Source organism: Epinephelus lanceolatus, chromosome 18 (genome assembly GCF_041903045.1).
Source record: "Epinephelus lanceolatus isolate andai-2023 chromosome 18, ASM4190304v1, whole genome shotgun sequence".
NCBI classification, from domain to species: Eukaryota; Metazoa; Chordata; class Actinopteri; order Perciformes; family Serranidae; genus Epinephelus; species Epinephelus lanceolatus.
In genome coordinates, this window is record NC_135751.1 from 38,473,363 (window position 1) to 38,493,271 (window position 19,909).

The 19,909-nt window shown below is 42.0% G+C and overlaps 1 protein-coding gene across 6 annotated transcripts in view; it reads left to right on the top strand.

Annotated features, from left to right (window-relative positions):
• The window catches only part of LOC117268537 (microtubule-associated serine/threonine-protein kinase 1-like), a 65,619-nt gene that overhangs the window by 21,333 nt on the left and 24,377 nt on the right, over window positions 1–19,909 (top strand). For all 6 annotated transcript variants that reach the window (XM_033645086.2, XM_078161038.1, XM_033645084.2 and 3 more), the window contains 3 exons: window positions 14,208–14,302; window positions 16,438–16,513; window positions 19,396–19,468. In XM_033645086.2, the coding sequence (XP_033500977.1) occupies window positions 14,208–14,302; window positions 16,438–16,513; window positions 19,396–19,468 (244 nt within the window). The remainder of the gene's footprint in view (window positions 1–14,207; window positions 14,303–16,437; window positions 16,514–19,395; window positions 19,469–19,909) is intronic.

Sequence of the window (19,909 nt, forward strand, 5' to 3'; positions counted from 1 at the left end):
GCTTTTATTACAGCAGAGACTCTCACTACAGCACACCTGAGCTCAGACACACGGGCAGACAGATGGAAATAACGTGGAAGTCTGTCTCACCCTATTTAATGCCTGCCATACTCCTACAGAGGTGCTCAACCCCAAGAGGGATCGGTTTGAAAAATCCTGCAAATGTGCATCAAATGGAGGATTCAGTGTACAGGGATTGAGCTGAATGCCTAAAATGACTGTGGTTTAATATGTAAAGTTTAAGACCTTGTAGTTGTTGAACAGCCAAAGTCACTGCTCGAAGAGAAAGCAGAACAAGTGAATGCATGATTAAGATAATGAAAGTGAAGGAGGTGGAAGAAGCGGGAGGTTGTGCAAGAGGTGAAAGGAGGAGAGGCTGAGAGAGAGCGCAGGGCCCTGGGGTGATATCTGTGTCCGCTCTTCCATTAGGGACCAGCTCACTAAGGTTACGTGAGCATGCAAGACACGCATACTCGCTTTGACTGCCTCTCTTTCACTCTTTATTTCTTCCTGTTCTTTCCCCTCTCCTTTATCTTTCATTCATTCTTTCTGTATTTTCATGCATGTCAAGTGAGGAAAGAATTGGGCCTCATTTAATCATGAGGTGTCTTCATGCAAGTCTTCTCTGATTTATGTGTGTGCATTTGTATGTGTGTGTGTGTGTGTGTGTTCACTAATTGACCCCCGAACAATTGTCAGATCGCAGCTCTGCAGCCATAACCAGGCGAGGCAGGTCTGTCAAGCTTTATTTCTCCACATGCTGAATCCAGTTTGCATGCAGCTGTGAGAACGGCTCCGTTAATACGTGGTGTTAACATGCGTCCTGGGTGATCTGATCACAAGTGGACAGCGTGTAATACAACTATAATCAACCACCAAGACGCAGATCTTTTAGAAGATTTCTGTTTCAAAAGACAGCATCCCAATTCTGACTGTTCATGGTTACGTCCAGTAGCTACTACTAACGGCAGAACGTTACCAGCAGAAGTACTGGTCTGTCTTTGCAACTTCAGTGTCAGAGATAGTGATGTTTGCTAGGGGTTGGCGATATGGCCCTAAAATGATATCACAATATTTCCGTGTATTTTCGCAATAATGATATTCCTGACGATATGACTAATAAAAATAAATTTTAAAAAATGTATTATTGATTTAAGTACGTATAATTTCAACAAAATAAGTGATATAGTTGCTTCAAATATTCAGTAAAAACTAAAATGATCTGTCATTTCTTTATTTTCTGAACAACAGTAACTCAGAGTGAGATTCAGATTCTGTTACCACAAATTACACATTTAAACACTTTCCAAATACAAAAAAATGTCCCCTGGGATCTATATATAAAAATCAACAGGTGATTTTCTTCTCTGTTTTTATGCTCTGCCATTTCTCCTCTAATCATCACACTGTAACCTGTGACAGGCTGTTATGATACCACAACTATCACACATCAGTGTTTCCCATTAATTAACGAAACTATGGCGGCCCGCCATAGTTTAATTTGATCCGCCATAGTTTCTAAATAAAAGATTTAGGCTGCCGAAAGTATTGACTTCTCATGATATAAATAATATCTCGAACGCCGTAGCGTTTTGTGCCGATGTGCTCAGGCTGTCAGATCCAGCGCTCGACAGTGGGAGCGTTTCACTCGACTAAAACTACGTGTGTGCGAACTGTAAAAAATATTTAGGGGCACATGTGCGCATAAAAAAAATCAGCCGAAACAGCCTGTATTTTTGTCAATAAAAATATATTATAATCTAACCGCAAATGTTGGAGGAACTCCAGCCGCCTTCCCTCTTCCCTCTTCCCCGTGTGTCACGGTTATGGGCGGTTTTCCAAGCCACTGTCGGCACAATGAATATAAGTCCCACTGTCGGCTGGGTGGAAATAAGTCAAAGGGCTCTAGTTTCCTGGCGCAGCGCAGGGTGGTGAACCCCACACAGAGCTAGTTTCGAGCAGCGCAACCCGAGGCGCGCTCAGTTTGGTAGTTTGGCAGACCGAGGTGCGCTGAGATGGGTTTGGTGGTGCAGCAGGGGGAGGTGTCGACAGATCCAGCTTGGCGCAGTGACAGTTTCGTGCCAAAAGGCTTCGCCGAAGGTGCGCTAAAAGCTCGCCAGCCGAAACCAGGTCTACTGTCAGCGCAGGTGGAGCGCAGCCGGTGTAAGCCAAAGTTTGGCTGACCGGTGGACAGTGCGCACACGTCACCAAAACCTCACAGGCAGGTTTCCAGAATATCAGGCACATTAACGATGCAATAAATAGCCACAAAACCACTATTCAATGCAACTATCTGCAATCAGCACATAAATGTATCTCTATCTCTCTCGACTGTCCCGTCACATCTGATGTCAGATCAAAGGGGATTGGTACCGTTTGTCACGTTTGGCATGCGTAATGGAAACCCAACCTGATTTGATTAAACAGCTGCAAACTAATGAGTTCACATCCCTCTCAGCCAACCACAAACAGCCACAACATCAGATAGGGAGTATATATTCAGCATCTGTCATCTTAGAAAAGTCAAAAGAAAAGAAACAGAGTGAGACTGCGAGAGAGAAAGAGAGAGCGCGCGTGCACGAGAGAAACGCAACATTGATTTACAATTGTGGTGACCTCCTCCCAGGCTGCCTTTGCATCATCAGCCCGTGGAGGTCTGCTCGCAGTTCCGTATATTCGGACACTGCGAGCTTGGACCTCCCGGACCAAAACATCAGTTTCCTCCTGGGAGAAGTTTGGCCGTCTGACGCTGCTGCTCTCTTCTGCCATGGCGAATTGAGTAAACTCTCATTACGCCTTCGTGCGGCACATTTAAGGGCGAGGAGAGGGGCTCATTTGATTGGTGTGATGTGTGTAAAACCCACTCCACGCCTTCTCTCCTCCCTCTTTCCGACTTTTGGAGGGACGGGGGTGGGACAGACGAGTAGCTGCGCCAGCGCGCACGGTGTGCCAAACTTGCAAAATCCGCCTGGCCACACCCAGTTGGCGAAGCGCAGGTGCGCTGCTCCCCCGCCTCGCCCGGTCTGCGAAACGAGAGCCCAAAGTGTGGAGAAGAAGAAGAACATACATGCCGTGCCGTGCGGCGCATTAATCGTTTTTCTTCGACTATAATGTTTTTATGATTGTGACAAGCCAAAATCGAAATCATGATTAAAATTTGATTAATCGTTCAGCCCTAAGTATGACCATTCTATAGTGTCTGAAAAGATCCAGGCGGAGCTCCAAAAGACAAGTAAATCTCTCAGCTTCAAAACAGTACTATCAGTGATCAAACAACACTCAGCCAGCTTCAAACATCGTACCTTATTGAAATCATGTGTGATTACGATAGCTGATGTTGTTTATGACACAGAAACACCATAAAACATCACCAGAATAAAGCCATATGAAACGTGAAAGTTATGATCCCACTTTCTAGAAATAGTGGTAGTGGTAGGAGTGAGACTCTGACTTTTTGTAAAACAGCTACGTGTCCACTGACAGCTCCACATAAGATTGCGAGTAACCCTTTAACTTTTCCCGTCGAAAAATGGCATGACATGACTTGTCACCACTCATCGCGATTTTGGACTTTGTGTGTTTAGGCTGCTCTTGTGCGAAATACATAATAAATAAAAGAAAAACAATGTTATTTTTGAAAAGTCGAGAGCTTCCTGAATCTGGCAATACCCAACATCACATGGTTTGATGACATAATGCGCCTGGGAGATACCATTTAACAGAGGAGGAGGGGAGTGAGGACGTTGGCATCCTGGTGGAGTTAGAGAGGTTAAATATAGGCTTTTTAACTTAATTCAAATACATCTGTTCCTGCTCGAAGGAGTGCTTGAAGTTCCCAAATTTTAAAAATGTTTTAACATTTTGTCAACTTAAATGTGAGTCGAAGCGATGTCTACAGCCTGGCGTCTTTCTCTAATTTTTTTTTTTTTTGATGAGACCTATTGATAGTGTTAATAAGCTAATTTAGACTAAATAAGGCTGTTAACTTTGTTATAAGGCTCAAATAAATTTTGCGGCTCCAGACAGATTTAATTTTTTTTTTTTGGACCAAAAATTGTTCTTCTGGAAGTAAAGGTTGTCGTATGTTTAGTTTGCTCTGTAAGTACATTTTGTTTTGATGGTATAAGCCTGTTTTTTCCTCGCAAAAATCTACATTAGCTTTACTACTATCACAGTTAGCCATAGATGTAAATGCACCATGCTAACCAAGCTAGTAGCTAGCGTTAAGGTTAGCTGCAGCCTCTCGTCCAGATATGGTCACTGTTGGCTCCAAATATCAAAGATGCCAAACTCAAGGCTTCAAAACAGGAGTCAAATTAAACCAATGGGTGACGTCATGTTAGCTACCTCCATTATTTTTTCCAGGCTGTAATATAAGAGCCAATAATTGGAGAGTGGAATTTTTTTGTTTGTTTGTGTGTGTCCCTCAGGTGTTTTGGCTCAGGTGCACTGCGCTGTAGGGTAGAGTCACACAACTCTCACACACACACGCCCACACCTCTCAACACACCAACACACACCATCATGCACGCTCCTCCTCTGTAACTAAATAAGCCATTACGCATCACTTAACTAATTATGTGCAAACTAAAGGAGGTCAGTGGGAGGCCAAGACACCTGAGTCACACTGCAGAGCCTCTCCTCCTAAAGTGCTGCAGCTTTCCCCTGGAGGACCTCTGGGTTCAATACACACACGCTCACACTGTAGGTGCTACATCTCCCATTATCTTTCAGTAAAGCGCCCTGTCTTTCCTCTCCTCTCAGAGTAATGGGACTCTTATTCTGTTTGATCCCCCCTCTCCTCCACCGTCTCCCTCTCAGGGCTTCTCTTACAGGAAAACACTTTTGAGGACACGGGCTTCTCAACAGCACTAAATTTACCCGTGCTTGATAGATATTGCTACTGTCAGCTGCTGTGTAGTTACCCAGACTGAGACACAAGATTTGAGCCTATTACAGGAAACAAAACACAAAGAAAATAGAGCCTTTAATCCCGATTGAAGTGCTGTCAGGGATGTTTGGGAGCCCAAAGAGCTGAGGAACCAGGAAGGGAAAGAGGTGAAGGAAAGGGCGAGTGCATCTGTCGGACTTTACACCCTGCCGTTGTGTTTTAGGCCAGGCGATGATTTTGACATTTAACACAATGCTCGGTGCAGCTGAGTGGAGATGTGACGGAGTGGAGTGAGGACAGTGTTGCGCCTCGGGCCCTCGCCATGACCACTTTGGCTTCTGTCCTGGCCTTTTACTGCTGATTATGTGACCCACCGGACAGTATTGTTAGATTTACTCACTTAAAGAGATATAAAGGACGGGCTAATAGGAATCAATACAGACTGTTTATATCCTGTACACAGCTCTCATATTATACCCTAATGATAGAAATGATTATCTGATTAATTGCTTTATCATTTGATTAGAAGTACTTAGAATTTTGAATGATTAATCTGCCACTGTTACTGATGTGTTAAGACATTTACAGCCCAGTCGCTATAAGACCCCGTCTCCACCACAATGTTATTTTTCTAGCTCAAAAAAAGCAAGGCCCTTCTTTTGAGACGTCCAGTGGGGAGTGTTTGAGGGTGCTTTGGAGGCAGAGCATTTTTTCAGCTGAGATGCTTTGGTTGCGTCTGGTTGCTATGATACGGAAAAAGTAAACATGTCGGCACAAGGTGGAGTACTTGTTTTGGGTGAGGGGAAGGCTTAAGCATGTAGGCAGAGAGGACGGACCCACCTGTGTGGGTTCAAGAGAGGAAATATTCATATATGAGTATGTATGAGGTGCCATTGTTGTTGCTCAGCACGTGTACATGTAAGATATGGCGGTTTGTATTCGTGGTATTTGTTCGTGGTATTTGTTCCTTGCCCACTGTGAAGGTGACAAGTGCAGTGTTTTATCCAAAGTTAAGCTGGGGAGGGGGGTTTAACGCTTGGTGCTCAGTATTCAGCGTCACACTGCTGACGTTTATAAGGTAGAGTAAATATGTGGCGCTCCCACACCACAGAAATATTTATTTAGTTTCTGTTCTTCTGTCTTGATTTGAAGGAGTTTGTCTGTCAAGGCAATAGGGTTGTCAAAAGTATTGATACTCTGAAAAGTAAAGATACTCAAACGCTGTATCCGGATACAATACTAATTTACAAAAGTATCAATACTAACAGTGCACGCCACCTCACCACGCTGCAGACGGCAGGTACAGCCCCTCGCCTCACTAGCAACTGAGCAGCTGGTGTCGCCAGCATCAAACTAAAATATAACTTCTAACGTTAATGTGGGAGCTAACCAGAAAACTTTATCAGTCATGCCCGTCTGTAACATTAATAGACAATGTTAGTTTAACAGGACAACACAATTATGTGTGTCTGAAAAATTATGTTAACTGCAAAGTCACAGATTGAAGCTGAAAAAACGTTTGGTTTCTCCCGTAACCCCTGGTTCTCTGATCACATAGTGAGGTAGAAACAGGAGCATCCTGAGCCTAAACTACCAACTCTATTTGATCAGCAACGAAAATATGGTGCCAATTCACCAGAAGCACAGAAAATAAACAGGGCTGTAGATAAATACATTTGTATGGACAGATCTTGTTTCTGGTTGTTATTTATTTTGGGGGGATTTTTTGTTGTTATCATTGATGTTACTGTTCTGATCTTTATTTAAACAATGACATGCCTCTTAATTTTTAGCTGCTGTATCGAAAATGGTATCGAGTATTGAATATTTTCCTGGGTATCGATATCGAGTTTGAAATTTTAGTATCGCGACAACCCTACAAGGCAAGTACTCCCTCCTACTGAAAGTGTTGGTGCGGCACCGAGTCCAAACTTATAACAGTCAGGAGGATCTTACCAGGCTAGTTTCAGCCTAGTTGCCAGAGTAAATGTTGGCATTGTACATTTCTGCAAACCACGAATATGTTACACTTGTATGTTATTATGAAGCAAATATGTTAAAACCAAAACCTAACTTTTCAACAACACTGTGGTTAATGTGTGGTTAGGTTTAGGTTATGGAAGTGCAGCAATGTGGCACTATCCCCGGTAGAAACACAGCAATGGGTTGTTAAAAATACCCAAGTTTAGAGGGTAAAAAGCAGCTGAAAACGCAACAATGATTTGTTGTTTGTTGGTCTTGAATAGTGGTCCGTAGCTTGGCATGTGGTTTTCCCTAGGTGTCACACATCAGTGGACTAGTCTCCTGCATGTTTCTGATATGAATGTAATGATTAAATGATATATTTTGGTGGTTTGAGTTGAAGGTGTGAGAAAGAATAGTATCAGTAACATTGTTAACACTGTGCTACATTACAGAGAAATACAAAACCGTACTAATGAACCTTCATTAATATAGGCCTATATTTTATCTCCAAGTGCACGTCACACACTGAGCGAGCCGCCTGTTAATGACGCTGTGGGCTAATGGGCATGTAGCTACTTCCATGTTTCAGATGATACGTCAAGTTTGTAGTCGACCAATGAAGATGAGTTTACATATCACCTTGGGTTCGTCCTTCACCTTCTCAAAATGATCCCACACTTTGGATTTCCTGCCCGACATGTTATTAACTAGCCTGTGGAATAACCGCATGTTTATAATATTTATATATAATAATATAATATTTATATATTTTAAAATAAATACAAAATACAAATAGATTTTTGCATGTCCGTCCTCTTTGTCTGTCGCTCCCTCTCTTCCCCTCCACCCTCTACAGTGAACTTGAATGACTTCTATAATGAGCGCTGTTCCTCTTCCTTCTCCTCTCCCTCACTGTGATCCACGGGCGGCGTTATCAGAAGCCTCCCTCCCGCACGCTGCATAGCAACAAGCCGTCATGTGACCACGGCTCCCTCCTCTCTCGTCCCCTCCAGGCTTTGAGACGCCAATTAAGATTTCCTCTGGTTTTTATTCCTGAAAAAAGTTCTCCGGTCTTTTCATGCCGTTATAAAACTTTGTCGGGCTGTGTCAAGACAATAAAATTCAAAGCACTAAATATGTGATATTTGTTTGTCTCTGCATCCCATTCTCCTCCATCCTTTCCTCCCCCTTTATCTTTTCCACCAGTATATCACTGATTAATTCACCACTATCATTTCTATCTCCTGTTCAGTCACCGCTCCCCTCACTGTGGAGGTAAACACACCAGACTTCCCCGACTCCTCATCAGCAGTTTCTATTCTTCCTCCTCCTCCTCCCTCTTTCTTCTCTTTGAAGTGCTCTTGCTTTTAGCTTCACTTTCTCTCTCTTATCTGTCTCTGTGTTTGCCCCAATCCCTCCTCCTCTACGCCGCACATCTACTTTGTATTTGACTTTGTGTATCAGGCTGCGTTTGTGTGGTTTCATATGAATGGGTTTGGTTTGGTTTGATCAATATTAATGGTGCTCCTGCTGTTAAGCAGAGGGAGGAGTATGAACATGCAGAGGATGAAGGCTCCTGTTTGTCTGGCTTTGTTAGAGACATACTGCTATGGAGGCAAAAAAGAGACTTAAATATTTGAATTTTACCACTGAATACTTGAATATTGAAACTGAACTGAACTCACCGCATTGAAATATTTTACTTTGAGAAAACCATGTGAATTTATTTTGCTCTGAATTCACCACGAAATTAAAAGATTAAAATTTCTTCATTTATAATTTCAAAAGCTGAAATTGTATATATCTTTTTCAGTGTTCACACGTTCAAATCCAAAAAGTTCAAGTATCAGAATTTTAAATAAAATTTAAAAAATTTTGGATCTAAATTTGTGAACTTTGGGGGAGAAAAAAGTAAATAAAAACATTTCGTGTCCTAATTTTGAAAAGGTATAGACATGTTAAGATCTACATTAGCCAATCTAGCAGCTAAATCAATTTTTGTTTTGTTTTTTAATTTATTTAATTTATTTTATTGTTTTTTTTGTTTGTTTGTTTTTAGTTATGAAAGTTAAATTTTTTGGATTAAAATTCATTTTTATTTAATTTAATTTTATTTATTTATGAAAGTATGAAATTCAGAAATTCATAAACATTGAAAAAGGAAATCAAATTTTGCTTTTGACATAGCAAACCAGGAAATTTTATGTTATAATTTCAAAGTGGTATAGATTTATTTAGATCTGAATTTGACAAATTGACCAACCTTAATCTTTTTTTTTTTATTTTGTTTAATTTTTTATTTTGATTTTAATTTTTTTAAATTGGGGGAAAAATGAAATTAAGCTTTTCAAATTGCAAATCAAGACATTTCATATTTTAATGTCAAATAAGTAAATTCACAACAGATGAATTCAGATACATGTTTTTAAAGTAAAATATTTGAGTGCTATGAATTTTTAAATTTGTATGTTAAGTATTGGCAGTTAAAATTCAAATGTTTTGGTCTCATTTTTGCCTCCATATATTCCCTCCCCAGTATCATCTGCTCACAGTGAAAAATATTTCCCTGTGTGTTCTGTTTTTGCCTTCCTTGGTGTTTGTGCTGTGTGAATATACGTGTGTGTGTGTGTGTGTGTGTGTGTGTGTGTGTGTGTAATGGTGGAAAAACTGGGTCATGTTTACGTTGCGCCTGTGTGGGTGATGAGCACCACTGAGCGTGCTTCAAACCTGCATCTCTAATTCTTGTTTTTCTAATGTTCCTTTTCCCATTGAATCTGCAGTCACCCCGTTCCCCCGAACATTTCCTCCCCTCATCTGGCTTCATGTCATGATTGCACCAGCTAACACCCCTATCTCTGCACATCTCCTCCCTCACCTTCCACACCTCCAGCCCTCGGCAACAGCGCGTACCATCCAGATTTAGTGAGTGCAGTGGAGTGCACATCTCCCCTCGCCTCCCCTCCCTCCCCCTCTCTTGATCTTGAATGACCATCGAGCGAGAAACAGACCACGGGCATGATCACTCTGAAATTTGGACTCAGCAGCTGCATACTTGCAGGATGTGTAAAGTAAATACTGGCCAGTTTAGTGTCTGCGTGTTCTGACACAGCAGTGAATACTGACAGCGTTACAGGGGAAATTCAAGGCCAGGCGCTGCGTGTTTTACAGCCAGCCTCCATTGATTTCCTGCAGCACTGAGAATCCATTAACCAAGAATAGTGCTGCTGCTCGCTTTGACTTTGCTTCAGCTTTTCTGTGTGTCTCTGAAGTAATGACGGCCAGTGAAGATATGTCCAACCTTTTGAACCTTGTACACTGACACGAATAATTTGCATTTGTATGTTTCAATTGAAACTGGCAGGAGACCCCTGCCAAGCTGCAGACCACTTGCAGATCACTCTTTGAGATAAACAACACCGCTTGTTTTTTAGGGATCTGTTGCTGTGTTTCCACCGGCTTTTAGGCCCCAAATGTGTGTGTTTTTAGGGACCCATCTGTTGTTTTCACAAACCTGGGTGTGTTTTTTTTGGGCAAACTGTGGCTCTTTCTTCAGTGACTATTCAGCCCCGAAACATGGGTGTTTTTTAAGGATCTGTTGCTGTGTTTCCAGCAGCTTTTTAGGCACCAAAAGTTGCTGTTTTGTTGGGATCCGTTACTGTTTTTTCCTGCAGCTGTTAAGCCCCTAAACATGGGTGTTTTTTAGCAAACTGTCGCTCTTTTTCCAGCGGCTTTTCAGTCTCGAAACATGGATGTTTTTTTGGGACCCGTCCCTGTTTTTCCTGCGGTTGTGTAGCCCCTAAATGTGTGGTTGTATTTAGTGACTCATCACTGTTTTTCCAGTAACTTTTCAGCACTGAAACATGGGTGTTTTTTACAGACCTGCTGCAGTTTTTCCCAGCGGCTTTTTATGCATCAAACATTTTTCCTGCAGCTGTTTAGCCCCCAAACGTAGATTTTTTTGGGACCCATCACTGAATTTCCTGCAGTTTTTAAGCCCCAAAACATGGGTGTTTTTTTTTTAAGGATCCGTTGCTGTTTTTCCAGCGGCTTTTTAGCCTCTAAATGTGCAGATGTTTTAGGGATCCATCGCCAATGTTCCTGAGGCTTTTTAGCCAACAAACATGGGTGTTGCGACCCATCACTGTTTTTTCAGCAGGGGTAGTGCCACGAAAGGTGTTATTCCAGCAACTTTTAAGTCACCAAAGGTCGGTATTTTTAGGGACCCATCTGTGTTTATCCAGCGGGTTCTCAGCCCATAAACATGGGTGTTTTTTAGGGATCTGTTGCTGTTTTTACAGCAGCTTATAAGGCGCTAAACGTGGGTGTTTTGTTGGCACCCGTCACTGTTTTTCCTGCAGTTTAGTACCTATATGTGGGTTTTTTTGGGGATCCATTGCTGATCTTTCTGCAGCTTTTTAGGCACCAAACATTGGTATTTTGTTGGGATCTGTTGCTGTTTTTCCTGCAGCTGTTTAACCCATAAACATAGGTTTTATCTGGGGAGCCATTGCTGATCTTCCTGCGGCTTTTTAGCCAACAAACATGGGTGTTTTTAAGTGATGTGTTGCTTTTTTTCCAGTGGCATTTTAGGCTCCAAAGATTTGTGTTTGTTGGGATCCGTTGCTGTTTTCTTGCAGCTGTTTAGCCCCTAAACATGTTTTTTTAGGGACCTATAGCTGATTTTCCTGCAGCTTTTTAGCCCCAGAACATGGGTGTTTTTTAGTGACCCATCACTGTTTTTCCAGCAGGGATGGTACCACAAGTATTTAAAGCCGAATGCGATCTTTTTCTAATGATAAACAAGTGTTTTTTGTGCCTGAACATTACCACACATTAACAACAGTGTTATATCATAATAATAATATGCATCATAATAATGTGCAAATTTAACCTATCTGTAGTTTGCAGAAATGTACAACTCCAAATTTTTCTCTTGTGATTGAGTCGTTGTTTTAGCCTTTCCAAAGCTAGTGAGGCTGTGTTGAACGCCGCACACTGACCCATGCACACACACACATGTGCCCTCATTGAGTAATTACTGGTCCCAGCTGTGGGACAGGGAGTGTGTTACAGTGAGATTATTGCAGCTGCAGAGAAAAAAGATTTAAGGTTATAGACCAATGTCAGGATACAATTGATTAAGGTCAGATAGTGTGAAATGGCACAACAGCAGTTATCGGACCTGCACGTTAAATCCAGCCTATTGGCACATGTGATCAATATCTGCAAAGCTAGTTATAGATCTGATTGATCAGGACATCCTGTGTGCGGTTAAGATAATGAAAACAGATAGATGAGATGGTGCTGGCTCTGTGTTGTGAGCTGATTGTAATATTTTAGTTGGTGAAATGAAATTTAACTCTTTTATTTGGTAACAGAGTCACAAGCTCTGGCAGTGGTTTTAGCAGACGGGCAGGAGAGCGGCTGAAAAAGCCAGGCGTGATCAGCTGTGAACTTTTTATCGGTTTTCACCAGATGTGTTCACTCAGTGCAGGATAAAGTCTGAGTGATGTTGCACAGGTGTAGAGATAATCTTTACTTCATGATCTTGCACCTTGCACCACCTGACAGCAGAAGGGAACCTGCCTGCTGAAGTTAGGGACCATTTTAAAAGTACATGTAGAATGGCCAAGAGAGCTTTTAAGATTTTTGTCAGTAGCTTTCACCAGAAAACAGACAATTTAGTTAAAGTGAAACTACATAGTTACCTTCATCTAAGGCACCAATGGGTTGGTAAATGCCTGTAAATAGTTGGTGCCATCAAGCAGGATGAACCACAGCTAGCTAGCCAGCTTTAGCGCTAAGTAAAAGTAAAATCATACGTTCTCCAAGGGGACTTTCACATCAGGGACCTAGGCCTGGACATGGACGTGGCGAAACATTTTAGCGTGCTCCTTCCACCATAAAACCTCAAAACGATCCTCCTTGGGTGTCTTGAACTCGACGTAGGCTGCCACCTCATCCTCAAGCTGCAAAGTTTCATCACTTGGGTCCTCCATGTCGGTGATGAATGTGACTTGTGTCATAGACTTTCAATGTAAAAGAAATTGCGGCTTGCATTTGTGCCCATGCCCCTGAATTGATATACATATTTTTTTACCCTTGTACCCAACCCCGTGCAGGACTCTGATTTCAGCTGTTACTCGCACACAGAACAAATCAATCCTTCCTAATATGAAAACGCCCCAAAACAGTGGACAGCCCACTGACCTCAGCTGCTAACCAAATTAGTCAGATTGCTCCTTTAATTCAGATTCAAATGATGCCCTCCTCAATTTCATCATGTGCAGTGCATTTTGTTGTGGATGATGGCGGGAGGGTCCTGTTAATTTTTTATTTTATTTTATTTTTGTGTGAAGCAGGAGACACTGTAATGTTAGAGGTATTTGTACCACCTTTGCCTCTCAGTGTGTCACACAGTGTCTGTGCATCTTCAGCTCACTGTGTTGATCTCAGCCAGCTCACGTCTCTACACTGAGTGTCAATGAAAGTGTGTGTGTGGAAGTGTATGTGTGTGTGTATGTGTGTGTGTGTGTGTGTGTGTGTGTGTGTGTGTGTTTGTGTAGAGGCTGGTGCGCACTGCTCACATGTGAACCCATGTGACCATGGCTGAAAGGATGGGGGGGGGGGGGGGGGGGGGGCTTCATCCGACAGCAAAGACAGGATGTTTGCATTTTGTTTGTCCTCTCCTCTCTCTTTCATGCTGTTTTTATTTGTATTCATGAACATGCCCCTCACTACTTTGATAACTGAAGCACATTATGCTGCACGTGTTGTAAAAAGCCTTTGCATTAATTTCCCTGTAGCAGTGTGAGTGCTGTAACAAAATAAGGAGATCACTTGAACACAAAAAGCTGGCTCGATTAACTCCATAATGGTGCGTGTGAGCTGGATACAGTAATATTGTGAGCGGTGTGAGTGTGTGTGGAGTCCACAGGCAGATCTGAGGTGACTCAGTGAGGTAGTGACTGCGATTAAGCGCCCCTAAACGTAATTAACTGAGGTCATGAAAAAGTGAATGTTTCTGTTTATTCTCATTTATCTCGTCTTTTGTCGCCACTGTTCTCTAACTTTGCCTCCCTCTCATCTTGTTCCGCACTCTCTCCGCTCATTTCTTATCTGGGCTCAGAGGAGGCAGACAGGGATGGATGACTGAGGAAATTGAATTCTCCTTATCGCTGTTATGCCTCTGCAGTGAGCCATGCATTTGCACGTCTGCTCCTTCTGCACCTATACGTGCAGCTGCAGCATGCACATATTCATGCACACAGACACAGATACAGCACACGAACATGACAAACATGATCGCAGCCTCCTATGTTTACATGCATCTCTCTGTTTGTCTTCATAGCTGCCGAACAAGCAACAGGAAAAGTCTGATCCTGACCACCACCTCCCCCACGCTGCCTCGCCCACACTCCCCTCTTCCTCTCCCTGGACACCTCGGTACGTAGACTAACACATCACACCTCAGCTGTGATTATATGATCTTCATTTATTAACAGGAGACAGACGAACTTTTATAGCTTTCAAAATATTTATGCAAGAAAGAGTCACAGTTTCAAAGTGCTGTGCAATAAATTTTAACACATTTAAAACACAAGGAGACTGAAACAAACTAAAATGTCATAAAATGTCACCAAAGTCAAAGATTAAAGAATTAAAATCAATAGGACAGCAATTAAATAGAGCAAGCACACTAAGGCAGCCAAGTGCGGCCAAGCAGCTAACTTCTGCCAGCTGAAGGCCTAACTTTCGGTTTAGCCCCCTGCTGAGTTGAATAGAGATAAAATGATTTAATCTAGCAGCTCTTCTAGTCTTTCCAAATGATATCAGACCAAATGGAACAAATCCTGATAGTGACATAAGTCATTTCATGGACGTTGTGATGCTCAGAAAAATGTATCCACTGATTTACAGACGTCTCTTTCACAATAGAGTACCGAAGTCACGCCCCTTCCAGTGAAGCTCATGGGACCTTAGATCGGAAGAAATATGAATGGCAGTGAATGAGGAGAGCAATATTATCTTTTGGTCCCGTTTGAGTTGTGACATCAAATCCAAATATGTCGTTAATGAATTTAAAACATAAATTTTAAGGTCAAGAAAGTCATACTTTGTGGTAAAACTGTTGAGATATAAGCTTTTTAATTAGAAAGACTCGAGTACACAGGAGGCGGTCGCGTATGTGACATCATAGCTTTCACTCGCTGCCTGCAGCTTGGCCTCCCCACTGAAATTCCACTGTTTTGTGATTAATCGATTTATGATTGAAGATGTCTGTGTGTTTTGTGCCAGGTTGCAGTCACTCCAAGCTGCAGGAAGCGAGCAAAAACTATGACGTCACATACGTGACCGCCTCCTGTGTAGTTTTTCTAATTACGTTCTTTTCAAAAGCTTATATCTCAACAGTTTTACCAAAAAGTATGACTTTCTTGACCTTAAAATTTATGTTTTAAATTCATTAACAACATATTTAGATTTCATGTCACAACTCAAACGGGACCAAAAGATAATATTTCTCTCCCCATTCACTGCCATTCATATTTTTTCCGATCTAAGGTCCCATGAGCTTCACCGGAAGGGGCGTGACTTCGGCACTCTATGCAAGTCAGTGCTAAAAAGTCTTAATGGCTGCAGGGCATCATGTGACAGTGTTACAATGTTTGGCCACCAAGAAAATTGGCGTCAAAGCCTGGTGCACTTCCTGGGAGCATGATAATGTCTCTTCAGTTCTCGTACACTAACTGTTTCTCCTTTGTTTCCAGTCTTTATGCTAAGCTAAGCTAACAAGCTGCTGGCTGTAGCCTCACATTTACCAAACAGACATGAGAGTGGTATCTTCTCCTCAAACTCTCGACAACAGAGCAATAATAAAATATTTCCCAAAACCTCAAACTATTCCTTTAGTTAACTGAATGCTGCTGATTATAAAACAGAGTCACATGCAGAATGATTAACATCTTTGTTAATCCATAAGAAGCCACTTCTGTTTTGAGTGTCTGGATCTAAAGTTTTCAGCAGAGTTTTGACCTGATTTTGGAAGTGACCAGGACCTGACTAAGGTTCACTAATGTTGGGTGCCACATACTCTCAAATCCCAAAAAAGACAAAGAGATTGCGCAGGTTTTACATGGTCTTTACTTGGGCTGCTCGCTTAAATTAGCTTGGCTGAGTCATTCGTCTGTGAGAAAGCCCCTGATCACATCACTCAGTCCATTAATCAAAACACCCACATTACTGTCCACAGACCAAGGCAGAATAAATAAAAAGCTACAAAGCATTTGTTGGTCTAAAAATCAATGACAGGCCTTTATGATTTGTAAAAAAACTAAATCAATTTCACAGCCTTTTACCCCTGAAAACCCGACGCAGTGATTATGAGCAGTCACACTGTCGTATTGAACCACAGATCAGACAAGTCTGGGACAGCTTTACAGCCACACATCTCAGGGACAGAGAGGAAACTGTGGTAAGAAGGTTTAACGTGTGCTTAGTTTTCCTCTGCTCACAGAATAAATCTTCTTCTCTTCTCCCTCTCTTGTGTCTCATCCTCTGTTCATGTCTTGTTGTCCCACCAGGAAGCAGCCCCCTGGACAGCCCACGAAACTTCTCTCCCAGCAACCCTGCACACTTCTCCTTCGCCTCCTCCAGAAGGTCTTTGCTTCATATCCCTACATATGTTGAGCGTGGTCGCACATGTTGACTCTCACTTGTTTTTGTGCCGGAGACATGACAGGGACAGAACATGAGACAGGCGATGGGAGGGCAACAGAAGTCAGGTCAGCGTGAGACAAAGGCAGGAGAGGAGAGGGAACAAGTGAGCGTCAGAGGACAGAGGAGGTGTGGATCTGTTGTTGTGTGAGGTCTAACACATCCCGGGGAGCAGATAGCAACCTGCTGCACCCGCAGTGTAACAGGCTGACTCATGTATGACAGGGCCAAGCCATTACATTCGCAGTGTCTCTGTGTTTATTCACGCTGCTCTGGTGACACTCTGTGTGTTAGTGTGTGTGCTGACGGGTGGCCATGAACGTGTGTGTCTCTGCATGTTCATGTACTGAGTTTGGAGTAGAAGGTTTTTAGGTTGCTTTATAAATTAACAACACTACCCTGTTTACATACTGTTGTGTGCCTGTAGTCTGGAGCTGTTTTTTTGTGGCTTAGGCTTCTTAATTCCAATGAAGCACAATCGTAAAAGGATAGTTCAGATTTTTTTGAAGTGGGGTTCTTTGAGGTACTTATCCAGAGTCAGTATAAATGGAGGTTGCCAGTTGGTTGGAGAAGCAGGCAGGAGTACTGACATGGAAGCTGTACAGCTGTGGATGGGGGCAGCTTCAAAAATAAATTAAGCCACCCAAAAAGATTAATATCAGTTTAGGTGTACACTATATTTAGAATATTTTCACCACTTTACCTTGCTGTCAGGCAGCAATTTTAGACGTGGTACTGAAGCTTTTATCAATGCACTTTTCGACTGTCTCGGACTCCTTTGACTTGCTGTGTGACTTTTTTAATGGCCCAGACACACCAAACTATCAGCAAAGAGCTAGTGGTAATGAAGGTCGTCCCCTGTGCTTCGGCCAAAAAGTTGCACTTGAACACACTGCAGAGACTACAGCTGATGGCCAAAACGCACGTACATTATATGCCTGCATGAGAGGAAATCACTCTCTGTACCAGCAGGTGGTGGAAGTCTGTATTTGTCATTAAAAAAGGGAAACTAGAAGACTGATGGAACAGTTAGTTTTGAGCCATTTGTTTACTTTCCTCACTTCTGTTTTTTCTTCTCTCACACTGAGCTGGACTGCCAGTCACAGTGCTTTCACTCTCCAACAGGCTCCTCCATCTAAGACGCCATTTAAACATGCTGAATCACCCCCAAAAAATAGGGCGACAGATGCTGACTGATGGCCTAACATTGACCAACGGCAGACCATCAGCTTGGGGTGTCATGGCGTTTAGAGCAGTGGTTCCCCACTGGTCCAGATTTCTCCTCAAGGTCCACATAATTTAATATATTCAGCGTCATACTTGTGTTTGGCCATGTCGTTGAGCTAGTTTGCTGTCTCTGTCAAGTAGCTGTCAGTTAGTCACTCACTCTACAGCAGGAAACAGCCCTTCAAAATAAAAGCTCTGCACCAGAAATTCACCACACTTTAAAATAAAATGGGTTTTTTACAAACTTGACACGTTTTGAGTCACTTGCAGTCCATTCAAAATGGACCCACGACCTACCAGCTGGGAGCCACTGCTTTAGAGGATTAGTTTGGATTCACCAAAGTCACACAATAAGACAAACTAACTAACTGATGTAGGCAGTGGTAGGCCAGCAACCCCATTTTCTGCAAGGTACAATTACCATTTTTGTCAAAGGAGTCTGGTGGCTTTGACCAGAGTGTAATTAATGGCTTCAGTTCCCAGACAGGTAGGGCTGTCTGACAGCAAGGTAAAGCTGTGAAAATATTATAATACATATATCCACACTTCAACCTGATATTGATTTTTTTAGGTGGTTGAAATATGTTTTGCTACGGCTCCTGTCCACAACAGTACATTGCTTAGCTTCCATTGCAGTCTCCAGGTACGACAATATAGGTAGGTAATATATGGATAAGTATCTCATACAATGCCAATTTAAAACATCCGTGCTATCCTGTTAATGCTTCAGCATACTGATATTTTAGACATAAATGTTCCTCCATCTTTGTGACAACAGTTTGGGGAAGACCCTTTTACTGTTTCGACATGACAATGCCAATGTGAAGCCCTTATACCATATTTAAGGAATCCAAAGTGACTGCAGTCGTGGTCTGGCCGTGGTAGATTCATAAACAAAGGCGATCCTTCACTCTCATGCGTTCCATGTATGTAAGAAAGCCAATTAGACTGTTATTTACCTCTGTCTCTCCTCAGTCAGACACAGTGTTGGGAGTGTAAATCCTCTGTCCTCATTTATCAGATCCGTCTGCCTGCCTGTCACTGAGCGGGCGAGGCACACAGAAGCACAATGAATGAGTCCTCTGTGCTCTCCTCACTGAAAAAGGCCCCTGGGACGAACCAGAGGTGTTATAAGTCATTGGTCTGCTGAATGACATTTTATTAGTGCAGCTGAAATTATGTTGAAGGTTGTCAGATATATTATTTCACATCTAACAAAATACCCATTGGTATTTTAGTTCAACCCATTTCTTTCAGGCTCTGGAGTATTAAAGACAGTTAAAGCAATAGACTGTTTTCCCAGCAGACATTTTGACATGTCATAGTAGGAAAAGCACAGCTGTTTCTAATCACACTAACGATGGCTCTGCTCATTCAAGTGTCCTAGTGGGAGTGACTTTGAGCCAGCGTGCACAAATGGCATTCAGCCATCATTAATTTAATTATTTAGCCTATACCTGTGCTTTTCTTACTCTGATGTGTCAGAATATCCTCTGTGAACAGGGCCTATACAGCCAGTCTGACATGATCTGGATTTTATGACAAATGTATTCATCTCAGTGGGATTTTAAGGGATGTATTATTTGTATTCTCTGCAGAGCGGACGGACGACGATGGTCTTTAGCTTCTCTGCCCTCCTCTGGATATGGCACCAACACTCCCAGCTCAACGGTAAATGACTTCACTCTTAATTACTTAAGTAACTCAGAGAAATATAATGATTTTATTAAAAAAAAAATCATGTGTTACAGAGAAAAACAAACCTTCCAAAAAGATGTGCAAATTGCTGTGATGCTTATTTTTTCTTTATTTGAAATGAGCTGCTTGTCAACTTAAGTTCATTGAGAGGGCATGAAAACTAAAAATTGTCAGCTAAGAATAATCACGTAAACAAACAGTTGAAATAGCTAAAACTAATGAATAGACGGTTGAAATAGTTAGCTTAAAGTAGTTAGCTAAAAAAAACCCAGCTAAAATATTAAGCTAAAAATAACAAAACAGTTGAATTTGTTAGCTAAAAGTAATGAAACTGATAAAATGGTTAGCTAAAAGTACAGAAACAGGTGAAAACATTAGCTAAAAGTAATGACACATTTGAAATGGTCAGCTAAA